This window comes from Heptranchias perlo, chromosome 13 (assembly GCF_035084215.1).
Source record: "Heptranchias perlo isolate sHepPer1 chromosome 13, sHepPer1.hap1, whole genome shotgun sequence".
In the NCBI taxonomy this organism is placed as follows: Eukaryota; Metazoa; Chordata; class Chondrichthyes; order Hexanchiformes; family Hexanchidae; genus Heptranchias; species Heptranchias perlo.
In genome coordinates this window covers 23728043-23745165 of record NC_090337.1, presented here as the reverse complement: position 1 = coordinate 23745165, position 17123 = coordinate 23728043, and the positions used below count along the sequence as shown (strand labels likewise).

Below are 17123 nucleotides of genomic sequence, written 5' to 3'. Positions count from 1 at the left end.
CAGTTTAACCATCAGAACCAAGCACATCAATAGAACCATCTACAACTATGGTCCCTTCTACAATAATTTTATCATCAATAAATTAAATTCTAGAAATTAACACTTTTAACCTAATATAATTCTGACTTCATTCCTAATGACACATTAAGTGGTTACTTATGCTCTGAATTGCTATTGTTTCTTAAGACTTTAAAATCAGCATTTTTACATTCTTTACCAAACAGTCAAAGGTATATATCCATCTTTTACAACAAAAACAGAAACCTTGTATTGAGAATTTCTCATAAATTCAATTCAATCAAAACAAGTATTTGATTCTTCTCACTCTAACTTTCAAAATGATCTTCCCTTCAGTGACACCACCAACAACTGATGATGAAGAATCCAATACGGGAACAGAACCATCAAATACAGAAATCCCTCCTTCAACATTTCTACCATCAACAGGTATCAACAATTCCAATCTAATTATCACATAGCAAAATATGGCTGAAAGTTCAAAAATCATGGATCTGGACAATATTTCTAATCACTGCATCAGTGGGCACTTCTGCTGTCCATGGTTGGCCCCAAACAATATAAATGCACACATATGTAATATTTACTCAATTAATCAAATAGATATATATTCCTTATAATAATACAAATAATAAATATATTTTCAAATCAGGTTCATGTGATAAACATGGTATAATTTCTAATAATTATTATGCAGTGATGGCAAACATCTTGATATCTGCTCTTTGAAAAGGGAGACATCCCAATGTGATAAGAGCACCTCAGGTTTCTATGTGTATCAACATTATAAATGTGTTTGGAATATTTGGTCTGATCAGTATTTCTAAGTAAAACTAGTATGTTTATGATTTCACTAGAAATAGCAGAGGAAATGGCCACAAAAGTGTTTGTGATGTTACCACACATAGTGACCAGATGAACTCTTAATCCATTAAATTTCAAATTGGCATTAAACTGTTATAGAATCAACATTGTTGTTCTTAACACAACTATAGCCAAAATATATTTATCCCAATCACTGATCTGCTTGGCTCAATTGCAGCTCTCTTGCCTCTGAGTTAAAAGGTTTTGAGTTTAAGCCGCATTGCAGGCCTTGAGCACATAATCTAGGTTGACATGTCAGGGCACTACTGAGAGAAGGCTGCATTGTTCAAGATCGAAATCTTATTGATACTGTAGGATGAGATATTCAACTAAGGCCCTGCCCCCCTGTTCAGAAATGCATAAAAGATCCCACAGCAGTAGTAAAAGAAGGGTGATAGAGCTGCACCACCCTACATTAATCCCTCAACTAACACCACCAAAACAGATTAACTAGTCATTCAACTCAATGATGCCATGTGCAAAATTACTATCTTGTTTGCCTACATAACAATATTGACTACATTTCAAAATAATTCAATGGCTGTGAAGCATTTTCTAAAGAAGTGAAAGGTGCTGTATAAATATAGTTTTATTCTTTTAATCTTACTTTTATAATTTCACAAATTATGATGCTATCAGTAAGAGCTTTGTTTATTTAACGAACATTCTATGAATATTACCAGAAACAGCATTATTTCCTCAAACACCAGGACCAGACACATCAACAGATCTACCCGCAACTGCCATTACTTCTTCAACAAGCTTAGTATCAACAACTGAAAGAACAGGTATTACTAAAAATGACACAAAACTAGTTCAACCATCAGAATCAAGAGTATCTTCTACAACTGTGGTCTCTCTGCAATAATTTTATCATCAATAAATGAAACATCAGGGGCACAATTTTAAAAGGAAAAGCGGGTGGGTTGGGGGCGGGGGGCATTCAAAATCGCAACCATTTCGGATCCGCCCCCAACCAACCTATTTCTGGTTTTCACCGGGGTGGGACAAGGGGTGGGCTCCCAGGAGGTGGGTTGGCGATTAAAACCTTTCAAGGAGGCTGCAGGCCTCCACTTTCTCACAGTTTCTGATTTCAATCCCAGGGGGCTAGGATTCCCAGGCCTTCTCTTTCACGCCCAAGACTAACAGGTAGGTGCCTTTCTGGCACAGCTTGTGGGCCCAGAGGAACAGGAGTGCTCCCCCCAGGCCCAACAAGCCTACCTGCAGCAACCCCACAACGATTGCAGCCCCCCTGATCTCCAACCCCCACAACGATCGCGGAACCCCTCGATTCCCTACCCCACCCTAACGATCGCGGACCCCCACTCCTGATCCCCCCCCACTCCTGATCCCCCCCACAACGATCGCGGCCCCCCCGATCTCCAACCCCCCAACGATCATGGAACCCCCTCCCCCGATCCCCTACCCCACCCTAACGGTCGCGGATCCCCGCGATGACCCCCGATCCCTCCCCCCATGACTGATTCCCCCCCGTGCCAACCCATGCCCCCTGCCAACCCAGGCCCACCCATGACCCCCTCCATCCATACAAACAAAGACTTACCTGAACACGTCCTCACCCTGGCTGCTCTCCCGTCTGACTGAGACCAGCCTGTCAATCTGGATAGTCAGTCCGACAACAAACCAACAAAAAAAAGACTTCCTTATGTCAAAATCATAAGTACATCCGGGTTTCCCGTCCGCAATTTGATCCCCCGCCCCCTTCCCGGCTCGGAGTCAAAATCATGCCCCAGGTATTAACACTGTTAAGCTAATATAATAGATGTGAACTTCATTCCTCATGACACATGAAAGTGGTTACCTATGCTCTGAATTGCTTTTGTTGCTTTAAACTTTAAAATCAGCTGTTACATTCTTTATTCGAAGAAGAGGAGGGGAGTTCTCCAACTATATTGGAGTTAAGCCAATATATATCGCTCAACTAACATCACTAAAAACAGATTATTTATTCAGTTTTCTCATTTCTCTTTGTGGACTTTGTTCTGTGCAAAATGGCTGTTACATTTCTCTACCTATCACAAGTGACTACACTTCAGGATAATTTCATTAGCTGTTAAGTGCTTTGGGACATCCTGAGGTCATGAAAGAGGCTTTGTAAATGCAATGTTGTTTATTTGTTCGTTCTTTCTCCCAACTTCAAATTTGAAAATTACCTTCACAATAGTGACATTAACAACAATAGCCAAACAAGTAGAATCCAGTACAGGGACAGACCCATCAACAGCAGAGATCCCTCCTTCAGCAATTCCACCATTAACAGGTATTAACAATTACAATTTAATTATCATACATCACGTATGGTGAAGAATCATACGCTTTCACAACATTTCTAATCAAAACAGCACTAGCTCCTTCTGTTCTCCAGAAGTGGCCCATAACACTATAAATATACACTTGGAGAAATTTGCTAATCCACCAAATGTATGTGCTTTCAAAAGAATATCTCAATATATAGAAAATGTAGATTCATGTTCCATAAGCTTCATATTTTAATATGATTGCCGATTTATGACAAATATTATGATGTCACCATCACTCTTAAAATGGAAATACATGATGGGGTAGAAATTGGAATGCATTGCGCCTTTTTTTGGGCCTAAAACGGGTGCAAAGCATGCCAAGTTAATAGTGGGACAGCCTGCGCAAGCAATGGGCTCACTACCAAATTTGAGGGGTCCATTTATTAGGCATGAATTTGTAATTTAGGGGCCTAACACCTGTTAAAGAACCCCTTTCACAAATTGGTCACTTCATGAGCAGGCCTTCCCCGCTCTGCATTCTTCAGCAGCCCCAATGACATGTATAGTTGGAGTTATGCTCCATATTATTATTAAGAAAGTAAAATCAGTCCTTTTACAAGCAACTTTACCCTCAGAATTCCATTGAGTCAATACAAGTGCATAATAGTATTTATTGTAACTCAAAAACTTTCAGTTATCTTTAATGACATCATCAGCAGCAATTAGAAAATTAGAACCAATTACAGCAACAATATGTTCTACAGGGGGAGAATCTTTCTGAAACATGTCATTAACAGTATCAACAGTACCACTGAGGGGGAAGAATTCCTTATTGCGTTAATTGTAACAAAATCGTAAATGCACTTACAAGGAACACATTTACAATTTCACTATGCCTCGTGTGCAAATCTTCTCACAAATCATGGCTAAATAATCCAAAGTGATAGATCGTGACAATTTTTCTAAGTCACAAAAGCACGAGCTAATTCCACTATCTACAGTTGGTCCCCAGTTTTATAAATATAAATATTATTTAATAATCTCACCCCAAATTGTTTTTCAAAATATTTAATATGATTTGAAAATATCCTTCTAAGGAAGGATATACTTGCTCTAGAGGTGGTGCAACGAAGGTTCACTAGATTGATTCCTGGGATGAGAGGGTTGTCCCATGAGGAGAGATAGAGTAGAATGGGCCGATACTCTCGGGAGTTTGGAAGAATGAGAGGTGATCTCATTAAAACATACAAGTTTGTGAGGGAGCTTGGCAGGATAGACAGGTTGTTTCCCATGGCTGGAGAGTCTAGAACTAGGGGGCATAGTCTCTGGATAAGGGGTCAGCCATTTAAGACTGAGATGAGGAGGAATTTCTTCACTCAGAAATTTGTGAATCTTTGGAATTCTCCCCCAGAGGGCTGTGGATGCTGAGTCGTTGAATATGTTCAAGGCTGAGACAGACAGATTTTTGGACACTAGTGGAATCAAGGGCTATGGGGATCGGGCAGGAAAGTGGAGTTGAGGTTGAAGATCAGCCATGATCTTATTGAATGGCGGAGCAGGTTCAAGGGGCCGGATGGCCTACTCCTGTTTCTATTTTTTATGTTCTTATGTTTATGCCGTCATTAGAATGAATATTAGATTCATGTGATAATATGCTCGAATTTTTAATGGATATTTCATTTGTGACAAAAATTATAGTTTCTGCTTCACATGGAAAGTGGATACATCATAAGCATCAAGTAAACACTAAACTTTTATAGATTGAACACTGTTGTTCTTAACACAACTACAGTCCAAATATTTGAATTCAGTTCATCATTTTTCATAAGTTATGAGGAATCAGCAAGAGCATTGCTTTCTTTAATTAACATTTCTCTTAACATCAACAGCCACATCATCATCATCATCGTCCATATCAGAGCAAAGCACGTCAACAGAGCCATCTACAACTGAAACTGATTCTTCTATCACATTACTCTCAAAAACTGAAACAAGTATTAACAGAACAAAACCAGTACCAACTAAAATGTCAGAACCAAGCACATCAACAGAGCCATCTACAACTGAAACTGATTCTTCTATCACATTACTCTCAAAAACTGACACAATGAACAACAAAACCAAACCAGTACCAACTAAAATGTCAGAACCAAGCACATCAACAGATCCATCTACAACTGAAACTGATTCTTCTATCACATTACTCTCAAAAACTGATACAATGAACAACAAAACCAAACCAGTACCAACTAAAACATCAAGACCAAGCACATTAACAGAGCCATCTACAACTGAAACTGATTCTTCTATCACATTACTCTCAAAAACTGATACAATGAACAACAAAACCAAACCAGTACCAACTAAAACATCAAGACCAAGCTCATCAACTGAGCCATCTACAACTGAAACTGATTCTTCGATCACATTACTCTCAAAAACTGAAACAAGTATCAACAGAACCAAACCAGTACCAACTAAAACATCAGGACCAAGCACATCAACAGAGCCATCTACAACTGAAACTGATTCTTCTATCACATTACTCTCAAAAACTGATACAATGAACAACAAAACCAAACCAGTACCAACTAAAACGTCAGGACCAAGCACATTAACAGAGCCATCTACAACTGAAACTGATTCTTCTATCACATTACTCTCAAAAACTGATACAATGAACAACAAAACCAAACCAGTACCAACTAAAATGTCAGGACCAAGCTCATCAACCGAGCCATCTACAACTGAAACTGATTCTTCTATCACTTTACTCTCAAAAACTGATACAATGAACAACAAAACCAAACCAGTACCAACTAAAACATCAAGACCAAGCACATCAACCGAGCCATCTACAACTGAAACTGATTCTTCTATCACATTACTCTCAAAAACTGATACAATGAACAACAAAACCAAACTAGTACCAACTAAAATGTCAGAACCAAGCTCATTAACAGAGCCATCTACAACTGAAACTGATTCTTCTATCACATTACTCTCAAAAACTGATACAATGAACAACAAAACCAAACCAGTACCAACTAAAACATCAGGACCAAGCTCATCAACCGAGCCATCTACAACTGAAACTGATTCTTCTATCACATTACTCACAAAAACTGACACAATGAACAACAAAACCAAACCAGTACCAACTAAAACATCAGGACCAAGCACATTAACAGAGCCGTCTACAACTGAAACTGATTCTTCTATCACATTACTCTCAAAAACTGAAACAATGAACAACAAAACCAAACCAGTACCAACTAAAACATCAGGACCAAGCACATCAACAGAGCCATCTACAACTGAAACTGATTCTTCTATCACATTACTCTCAAAAACTGATACAATGAACAACAAAACCAAACCAGTACCAACTAAAACGTCAGGACCAAGCACATTAACAGAGCCATCTACAACTGAAACTGATTCTTCTATCACATTACTCTCAAAAACTGATACAATGAACAACAAAACCAAACCAGTACCAACTAAAATGTCAGGACCAAGCTCATCAACCGAGCCATCTACAACTGAAACTGATTCTTCTATCACTTTACTCTCAAAAACTGATACAATGAACAACAAAACCAAACCAGTACCAACTAAAACATCAAGACCAAGCACATCAACCGAGCCATCTACAACTGAAACTGATTCTTCTATCACATTACTCTCAAAAACTGATACAATGAACAACAAAACCAAACTAGTACCAACTAAAATGTCAGAACCAAGCTCATTAACAGAGCCATCTACAACTGAAACTGATTCTTCTATCACATTACTCTCAAAAACTGATACAATGAACAACAAAACCAAACCAGTACCAACTAAAACATCAGGACCAAGCTCATCAACCGAGCCATCTACAACTGAAACTGATTCTTCTATCACATTACTCACAAAAACTGACACAATGAACAACAAAACCAAACCAGTACCAACTAAAACATCAGGACCAAGCACATTAACAGAGCCGTCTACAACTGAAACTGATTCTTCTATCACATTACTCTCAAAAACTGAAACAATGAACAACAAAACCAAACCAGTACCAACTAAAACATCAGGACCAAGCACATTAACAGAGCCATCTACAACTGAAACTGATTCTTCTATCACTTTACTCACAAAAACTGACACAATGAACAACAAAACCAAACCAGTACCAACTAAAACATCAGGACCAAGCACATTAACAGAGCCATCTACAACTGAAACTGATTCTTCTATCACATTACTCTCAAAAACTGATACAATGAACAACAAAACCAAACCAGTACCAACTAAAATGTCAGGACCAAGCTCATCAACAGATCCATCTACAACTGAAACTGATTCTTCTATCACATTACTCTCAAAAACTGATACAATGAACAACAAAACCAAACCAGTACCAACTAAAACGTCAGGACCAAGCACATCAACAGAGCCATATATAACTGTAAGCGATTCTTCAACCACTTTACTCTCAAAACCTGAAACAACTATCAACAAAACCAAATCGGAACCAACTAAAACGTCAAGACCAAGCACGTTAACAGATCCATCTACAAGTGTAACCGATTCTTCAATCATTTTACTCTCAAAAACTGAAACAAGTATCAACAAAACCAAATCGGAACCAACCAAAACGTCAGGACCAAGCACATTAACAGAGCCATCTACAACCGTGATTCCTTCAACAACAATTCCATCACCAAGTAAAATAACAGGTATTTATAATGGGTCAGATTTTGCCGTAAAAAGTGGTGAGGCTAACAGCGCTCACCGTTATTTATGTGCAAATTGGACAGTAACGTCCGACGACTGCACATGTGCAGCTAACACGGAAATCCGAAAGTCGCTATCTGAGATGCCCTGTTCCTCCAAAAGCTGCACGAAAACAGCATCTCGCCGTCTGACTCACCATTCAAATGTATTGAACGGCGTGAAGTTCCTGTAGTTACCTCATAGATACAGACTAAACTCACCAAAAAAAGTTAGGGCTTGTCCATTCCAGTGTAAGTACCCTTTTAATGGTGTAGTAAGTCTTAATTACTGCCAAACACCTCTCTGGCACTGAAAATTAACTTTACAAGTGTGGAGTCATATTCCTTCATCTTTTAATTATTGTTGGGCATTTAAAAAAAATGTAAATAAAAAAAATGTTCTTACTTTTTCTTTCTGTCTCTTTTATCTCTCTCTCTTAATCCAACCTATCTTCCATTCTCTTTCTTTTGCTTTCTGTGCCTGATTTGACATTGAATTCACTATCCTAACTTACACTTCCTGGTTCAGACTCTGCGCGGCTCATTAGTAATTCTTCAATCCGTGTGTTAAGGAGACACACAGTTGCTTACCCTGTTCGCACAGGTCCCAGATGCCCTGTAGGGGGTGCTGTGCTTTTTGGCTGGTTGGCTGACAGCAACTTGCTGTGCAAAACCCCATAGAGAGTCTATGGGCAAATACAAGTCTAACGAACAGCTAGCACCATTCGTTTGTTGCTCACAGCAAAATCCGGCCTGTTGAGTTCAAGGCCAAGCTTTTAGGAGAGGCTGAGGGCTTCAACTAAAAGCTTAATGAAGGCATTAAAAGGTACAAAAGAGAATACCTTTTAATATTAATTATTTTCTTCTTTCTGCTATTATAATCTCATTAGTCACTGGTTGGGTTAAAATTGAAGGGTTAATCACTAACTTGATTTATACATGTTAAGATATGGATACACGTAATAATTTTACAGATGAGCATTGCACAATCTGATCGGTAAAATTTAAAGTGCTGTTTTAAAATGTATATATACTGTTGATTTTTATTTGACTCTGATGTATCCACTTGCGCCAATACATATGGGAGTTTGATAGCGGAAGCTTTTGGAAATATTTGTTTAATTTTGAATAAATAAGCAGGTCGCACATGCAAACTAAATGCAAAAAGGCAAAGAAGAGCCTAGGAGGAAGTACTTTTTGATCAAAGTAGTCCCCCAATTTATAAAACAAAATATAATCTCCAATTTTTTTCCAAAAATGTCACATTTTCTTGTCTATGTGGAAACCCTTGAGTCAGGTCTCGTTTCTTGCCGTGTTGCTCCAGTGATGTCACCACTGCTTTCAGGACTGGGCCCATTATGAGTATTGAATAGGGGGGAGTATGTTTTCAACCTGAGAGCATTTCTGGAGTTGCCTGGCCCAGGAAATCATACTAGAGACCAGGAATATTCCTTGGAAAAGTGATACTGTTGGGAGATATTCATTGCTGTGCATTAGGGTGCCTCCATTAGCTTCATAAGATCATAAAGTATACAGAGAGGATATACCTGGAGTCCTGGCCGTTCAGTTATTGTGCTGTTTGTGGAAGGTGGGGAACTGCTGGAGCCAAGCTCATTAGTTTGCTTGTGATCTTCTTTTGTGTGAATTTGTTATGCATTTGTTGTGAACTCAGTTTTCTTTTAGAGATATGGATAGCAAGCTTGGCAAGAAACTATCGTGGCAGCTATAACAGAGATATTTTTGACAGGAGAAACCTCTTTACCCAGAGAGCTCTTTTCTCCCGTCAGGCAGCCAGCCTGTCAATCTGGCAGCCTGGTGTGTGGGAAACCCGGAAGCACAAATACTCACCTTCAGTTGAGTTGCGATTGCAGATTGTGACGCACTTGTTTCGCTTCCGGGTTCCCCACGTGAATATCTACGGACACGCAGGGTACCCAGCTCGGAGATAAATTGATGCCCATGGACTTGGTATGCCATACAGGATTTAAACAAAAGGATGAGAATTTTAAATTTGAGGTATGGTGGGGTCGGGTCTGGGCGCCACTGTAGGTCAGCGAGGACAGGGTGATGTGTGAGCAGGACATAGTGTGGGATACGATATAGGCAGCAGAGCTCAAATTTACAGAGGGTGTGCAATGGGTTTTGTTCAGTCTGGAGGTGACAAAGTTATGGAGGAGGGCTTCAGCAGCAGGTGGGCTGAGGTAAGGGCAGAGGCAGGTGATGTTAAGGAGGTGAAAGTAGGCGGTCTTTGTAATGGAGAGGATATAGGGTCAGAAGCTCAACTTGGGGTCAAATAGGATGTTGAGGTTGAGAACAGTTTATCTTAGCTTGAGACAGTGGCGAGGGAGGGGGTTGGAATTGGTGGCAAGGGTATGGAATTTGTGGCAAGGGCCAAAGCTGATGGCATAGGGCTTTCCAATGTTTAACTGGAGGAAATTGCAGCTCCTCCAAGACTGGATGTTGGACAAGCAGCCTAACAACACAGAGGCTGTGGCAGTGTAGGGGTCGAGAGAGGTGGTGGAGTTGTGGGGCTGAGTGTCACCAGGGTATATGTGGAAGCTGACGCTAGGTCTATGGATGATGTCATCAAGGGACAGCATGAAGAGGAGGATGCCAAGAATAGATCCATTACATCTAGTGAAATCATAAACATGTTCTTGATACATTTTTCTTCAAATAGCAAACATAGGAAATGTCGCTAACTGATTATGACCAAGCAAAACCTTTTGCCAACTTTTAACCCAGAGAATGACAAATGGCAGTTCAGCCCATCTGTTTCAGGTCCTGATCTGACCATATTTCAGTTCCTTCCTATTCTTCTATTGCCTCATTTTGGAGGAATCAATTACATAATAGAGCTAACCGCTAGAGGGAAGGCATTAAAGTGGAGCCTTAAACAGGTGGAGGCAGAGTTGATGAGTTTACTGAAAGGATGATTTTTCTGGCAAATCTATTATTGATGTAGCTTTGTTTAGCAAATTAAGAGCTTGTCTAATTTTACTGTTTTATATTAGTCTGATTAACCTTTTCTTCATTTAAATACAGTAACTAATAACTGTGCAAGCAAGCCATGCCAACATAATGGGTTCTGCCAGAACCACATTAATAACTACACTTGCATATGTCCTGACAATTGGGCAGGCAAAGACTGCAATACAGGTACAGTAATGAGAAGTATTTTGTTTTATTTACATCTGATTTAATACAGTAAGTAAAAAAAATATGGAAATCGAGTCAACAAATTGAATATATTAAAGCAACTGAGTATTCAAAGTACAATTATTTTTTTTTTGCTAGTTATATTCAATTAAATTATAATTTTAAGTTAGAATTTGAACCCCAATCTTCTGTTGAGCAATAATCATATACAAACATAACTTAGTGTAAGCCTATGCGATGATGTAACATATTGTTGTTCCAATGCATTAGAATAGAATCACAGAATAATACAGAAAAGAAGGAGGCCTTTTGGCCCATCGTGCCTCTGCTGCCTCTTTGAAACAGTTATCCATTAGCCCCACTCACCTGCTCTTTCCCCATAGAATGGTATGAAATAGGTTTGTGACCAACATTATACACATGTGAGTTTCAAATCGAACATCCGATGATGGGAGGGGAGGAAAGGGAATTTACATTTTTTCCACAGAGACAATGAGAAAGGAAGGGTAGGTTAATGTTTGTGTCACTTAAGTATCTTTTATTAACCTCTCACGCTCATAGTGCACAAAATAATGCACCACCTGAAGAGATCTTAAGAGCAGGAACAAATGGCAGCCTAGTACATTGAGAAATAGGTTATTTCTAATATTTCAATGCTAAATACACCTTGTCACAGACATTACTCATTCTAGTTGCATGTTGATATGTTAGCCCCCTTGCCCTGTAAACTACCAATTGCTATTCCTAATCTATTTATATGAATGCTTGCAGTATACAAATAGCATTTTAGATTGTATAGTGACTATTACTATTAAACAGATGCACAGAGAAATAATTTAATATATTTTTAAACATTTTAAAATTTGTTTTACTGGTCAGATGTTGATGAGTGTTCCTATGGTAAGCACAGGTGTGACCAAAGTGCTGGAATATGTAAAAACACACTGGGATCCTACACATGTTCTTGTATGGAAGGATATGAAGGTGATGGCTTCATTTGTAAAGGTACAGTAATGCATGGTGATCTAGTGCCTCCATTACACAGCAATGTAACGTATGAATGTATTGTAACAGCTACACATAAATATTTTGCAAATAAAATTTATTACATTTGAACAACAACTTGTTGACTTGCCATTGCATTACTCACAGATAACATTTTTAAAGGACATATAAGGTAGCCAAACTTAGTGGGAGGATAGAAGATTGGGAAGTCTTCAAAAGACAGCAAAAAGTAACTAAAGGATTGATTAAGAAAGGGAAGATAATGAAAATAAATTAGCAAAAAATATAAAAACAGATAGCAAGAGTTTCTATAGTTATATAAAAAGAAAAAGGGTGGCTAAGGCAAACGTAGGTCCCTTAGAGGATGAGACCGGGAAATTAATGGTGGGAAACATGGAGATGGCAAAAATGCTGAACAAATATTTTGTTTCAGTCTTTACGGTACAGGACACTAAGAATATCCCAACACTGGACAAACAGGGGGCTCTAGGGGGGAGGAGCTAAATACGATTAAAATCACTAAGGAATTGGTACTCAGTAAATTAATGGGACTCAAGGCAGATAAATCCCCTGGACCCGATGGCTTACATCCTAGGGTCTTGAGGGAAGTGGCAGTAGGGATTCATAGAATCATAGAATCATAGAAGTTACAACATGGAAACAGGCCCTTCAGCCCAACATGTCCATGTCGCCCAGTTTATACCACTAAGCTAGTCCCAATTGCCTGCACTTGGCCCATATCCCTCTATACCCATCTTACCCATGTAACTGTCCAAATGCTTTTTAAAAGACAAAATTGTACCCGCCTCTACTACTGCCTCTGGCAGCTCGTTCCAGACACTCACCACCCTTTGAGTGAAAAAATTGCCCCTCTGGACCCTTTTGTATCTCTCCCCTCTCACCTTAAATCTATGCCCCCTCGTTCTAGACTCCCCTACCTTTGGGAAAAGATTTTGACTATCGACCTTATCTATGCCCCTCATTATTTTATAGACTTCTATAAGATCACCCCTTAACCTCCTACTCTCCAGGGAAAAAAGTCCCAGTCTGTCTAACCTCTCCCGGTAGCATCCTAGTAAATCTTTTCTGCACTCTTTCTAGTTTAATAATATCCTTTCTATAATAGGGTGACCAGAACTGTACACAGTACTCCAAGTGTGGCCTCACCAATGCCCTGTACAACTTCAACAAGACATCCCAACTCCTGCATTCAATGTTCTGACCAATGAAACCAAGCATGCCGAATGCCTTCTTCACCACCCTATCCACCTGTGACTCCACTTTCAAGGAGCTATGAATCTGTACTCCTAGATTGTGGATGCTTTGGTAATAATTTTCCAAAATTCTCTGGGCTCGGCAAAGGTCCCGGCAGATTGGAAAACTGCTAATGTAACACCCTTATTTAAAAAGGGTAGTAGGCAGAAGGCTGGAAATTATAGACCAGTTAGCCTAACATCTGTGGTGGGTAAAATTTTGGAGCCTATTATTAAGGAGACAGTAGCAGAACATTTGGATAAACATAATTTAATAGGACAAAGTCAGCATGGCTTTATGAAGGGGAAGTCATGTCTGACAAATTTGCTTGAGTTCTTTGAGGACATAACGTACAGGGTGGATAAAGGGGAACCAGTGGACATAGTGTATTTAGACTTCCAGAAGGCATTCGACAAGGTGCCACATAAAAGATTATTGCTCAAGATAAAGAATCACTGGATTGGGGGTAATATTCTGGCATGGGTGGAGGATTGGTTATCTAACAGGAAGCAGAGAGTTGGGATAAATGCTTCATTCTCGCACTGGCAACCAGTAGCCAGTGGTGTTCTGCAGGGGTCGGTGCTGGGTCCCCAACTCTTTACAATCTATATTAACGATTTGGAGAAGGGGACCGAGTGTAACGTATCAAAGTTTGCAGATGATACAAAGATGGGAGGGAAAGTAGAGAGTGAGGAGGACATAAAAAACCTACAAGGGGATATAGACAGGCTGGGTGAGTGGGCGGAGATTTGGCAGATGCAATACAATATTGGAAAATGTGAGGTTATGCACTTTGGCAGGAAAAATCAGAGAGCAAGTTATTATCTTAATGGCGAGAAACTGGAAAGTACTGCAGTACAAAGGGATCTGGGGGTCCTAGTGCAAGAAAATCAAAAGGTTAGTATGCAGGTGCAGCAGGTGATCAAGAAGGCCAACGGAATGTTGGCTTTTATTGCTAGGGGGATAGAATATAAAAACAGGGAGGTATTGCTGCAGTTATATAAGGTATTGGTGAGACCGCACCTGGAATACTGCATACAGTTTTGGTGTCCATACTTAAGAAAAGACATACTTGCTCTTGAGGCAGTACAAAGAAGGTTCACTCAGTTAATCCCGGGGATGAGGGGTGGACATATGAGGAGAGGTTGAGTAGATTGGGACTCTACTCATTGGAGTTCAGAAGAATGAGAGGCGATCTTATTGAAACATATAAGATTGTGAAGGGTCTTGATCGGGTGGATGCGGTAAGGATGTTCCCAAGGATGGGTGAAACTAGAACTAGGGGGCATAATCTTAGAATAAGGGGCTGCTCTTTCAAAACTGAGATGAGGAGAAACTTCTTCACTCAGAGGGTGGTAGGTCTGTGGAATTTGCTGCCCCAGGAAGCTGTGGAAGCTACATCATTAAATAAATTTAAAACAGAAATAGACAATTTCCTAGAAGTAAAGGGAATTAGGGGTTACGGGGAGCAGGCAGGAAATTGGACATGAATTTAGTTTTGAGGTTCGGATCAGATCAGCCATGATCTTATTGAATGGTGCAGCAGGCTCGAGGGGCCGATTGGCCTACTCCTGCTCCTATTTCTTATGTTCTTATGTTCTTAAAAATGAAATTAAATAGACCCCAGCAGCTGATACTTCTGCCTAGCTGCTAATAAATTGAGTGCCAAACTGGTCCAACTTGGTTAAAATTTCATTTAGAACTTGAATGTTAAATGCGTATAGTTATTTTGATTTATTTAGTTACAATTTTAGCTTCTGGGCTTTATAAATAGAGGCATAGAGTACAAAAGTAAGGAAGTCATGATGAACCTTAATAAAACACTGGTTCGGCCACAACTGAAGTATTGTATCCAGTTCTGGACACTGCACTTTAGGAAGGATGTGAAGACCTTAGAGGAGATTTACTAGAATGATTCCAGGGATGAGGGACTTAAATTATGTGGATAGACTGGAGAAGCAGGGATTGTTCTCCTTGGAACAGAGAAGGTCGAGGAGATTTGATAAGGGTGTTCAAAATCATGAAGGATCTAGACAGAGTGGCTAGAGAGAAACTGTTCCCATTGGTGGAAGGGTCAAAAACCAGAGGGCATAGATTTAAGGTGATTGGCAAAAGAACTAAAGATAATATGAGGAAAAACATTTTTTACACAGCGAGTGGTTGGGATCTTGAATGCACTGCCCGAGGGGGTGGTGGAGACAGATTCAATCATGGCCTTCAAAAGGGAACTGGATAAGTACTTGAAACGAAAAATTTGCAGGGCTACGGGGATAGGGCAAGGGAGTGGGACTGGCTGGAGTGCTCATGCATAGAGCCGACACGGACTCGACGGGCCGAATGGCCTCCTTCCGTGCTGTAACCTTCTATGATTCTATACAACTTCTAAACAATCATTTCAACTTACTTAAATCAGCATTTGCTGTGGAAATGTAGTGAGTGCTTTCTGTGTTTGTTGTGGCATGTGTTTCTCAGATCTGATTCGTCCCCACAAACCAGGTAAGTGGAAATACCACCTGGTTAGCACAGACCAATCAGAGAGCAATTTGGAATGTTGTACTCATTGGGGGGGAAGTTTTGTCTTCACTGCATTGGCACCAATCTGGCGGTGGGGACTGCCCGCCTGTTATAGAATCCGCCTGAGTTTCATCCCATTGAAATCAATGAGTAGCATCCCATTGAAATCAATGAGTAGCATTGTCCTTTTAACCAAATGCCATGATTCTCCTGCTTTTACACAAAACTGTCCTTTGATTTTTAGGTAAATTCCCCCGTGACAATTCACTAACCTTAACAATGGAAAAGGGTTCAAATAGAAGTTTAAAAATTAGAAAAGAAGAAGGGAGGCCAGGTGGAATATTTTTACACAAGTGGTAATATGTTTGTAGAATACTTTACCAGGGAGAGGCCTTTAAATAGCATTTATATAAACAAAAATGTCTATTTTGGTGGTAAGCTTTGAACACTTTTTGATATACTAATATGTTATCAAGCATTCATCCTCTATTCTCTCTCCCCCCAGTAATTAATTACACAGGTGTTAGCTGAAAATACAGTCTTCTCTTCAATGTAATCTTTGTAAAAAAAATATTAACTGTTTTAGATTTATGACACAGATATGCTAATTATATTTTTTCCATAGAGAAACGGCTATTTAACTATGGACAAGATTTTGGAGATATAAAACTCTTCGGAGTACAACGTGACTTCAACTCTCCGATCATTAACATCCCACAAGGTTTTCCCTTTGATGATGCATTTTACTACAGATTATATGTATGTCTAAGATTTTCCTTTTTCAAAATGAGTTTTACTATAAAATCTTCTTTAGCGCATGCTAGCATAAGCCTTTCCAGAAACCTTATTTAAACCTTTCTTGCTGAATCTATTTTACAATGGCAATGAAAGTCAAGTTTAGTTACTAAACAGTCAAAAAGCTTACCACTATGTAATTGCTATTTTCCCTTGGAATATATCAAGTTAATGATTTTTTTAATATTTAAAATATATGAGGATCATACTCCCCTGACAGCTCAGTTGTTAAGTGCGATGCTTAATATGGATTGAGTCAAACAGACCAGGAGGACTCAGTTTTGATCTCTTGTCTGTACTGACTTAGCTGATTCCAGTCTGGGTGGCAATAGAGTGTTGTGATTGGTTCCCGTTCCCAAGACAAAGGAAGGGAAAAATCAGCAAATACTCCTGCTCCTGGGCACTGCCAATGATTTATGCTGAAAGTGTAAATATGTGCACAAGGAATGAGGATAGGATTCTGATAGCCCCCCATGACAGAATAACT

The 17123-nt window shown here is 39.5% G+C and overlaps 1 protein-coding gene across 1 annotated transcript in view; it reads left to right on the top strand.

Moving 5' to 3' along the window:
- LOC137331104 (mucin-4-like) overlaps positions 1 to 17123 on the top strand; it is a 68844-nt gene that overhangs the window by 8635 nt on the left and 43086 nt on the right. Inside the window, exons 3-8 of the mRNA XM_067994708.1 lie at positions 355 to 447; positions 3068 to 3163; positions 5033 to 7873; positions 9593 to 9839; positions 15800 to 15823; positions 16441 to 16600. Of these exons, the coding sequence (XP_067850809.1) occupies positions 355 to 447; positions 3068 to 3163; positions 5033 to 7873; positions 9593 to 9839; positions 15800 to 15823; positions 16441 to 16600 (3461 nt within the window). The remainder of the gene's footprint in view (positions 1 to 354; positions 448 to 3067; positions 3164 to 5032; positions 7874 to 9592; positions 9840 to 15799; positions 15824 to 16440; positions 16601 to 17123) is intronic.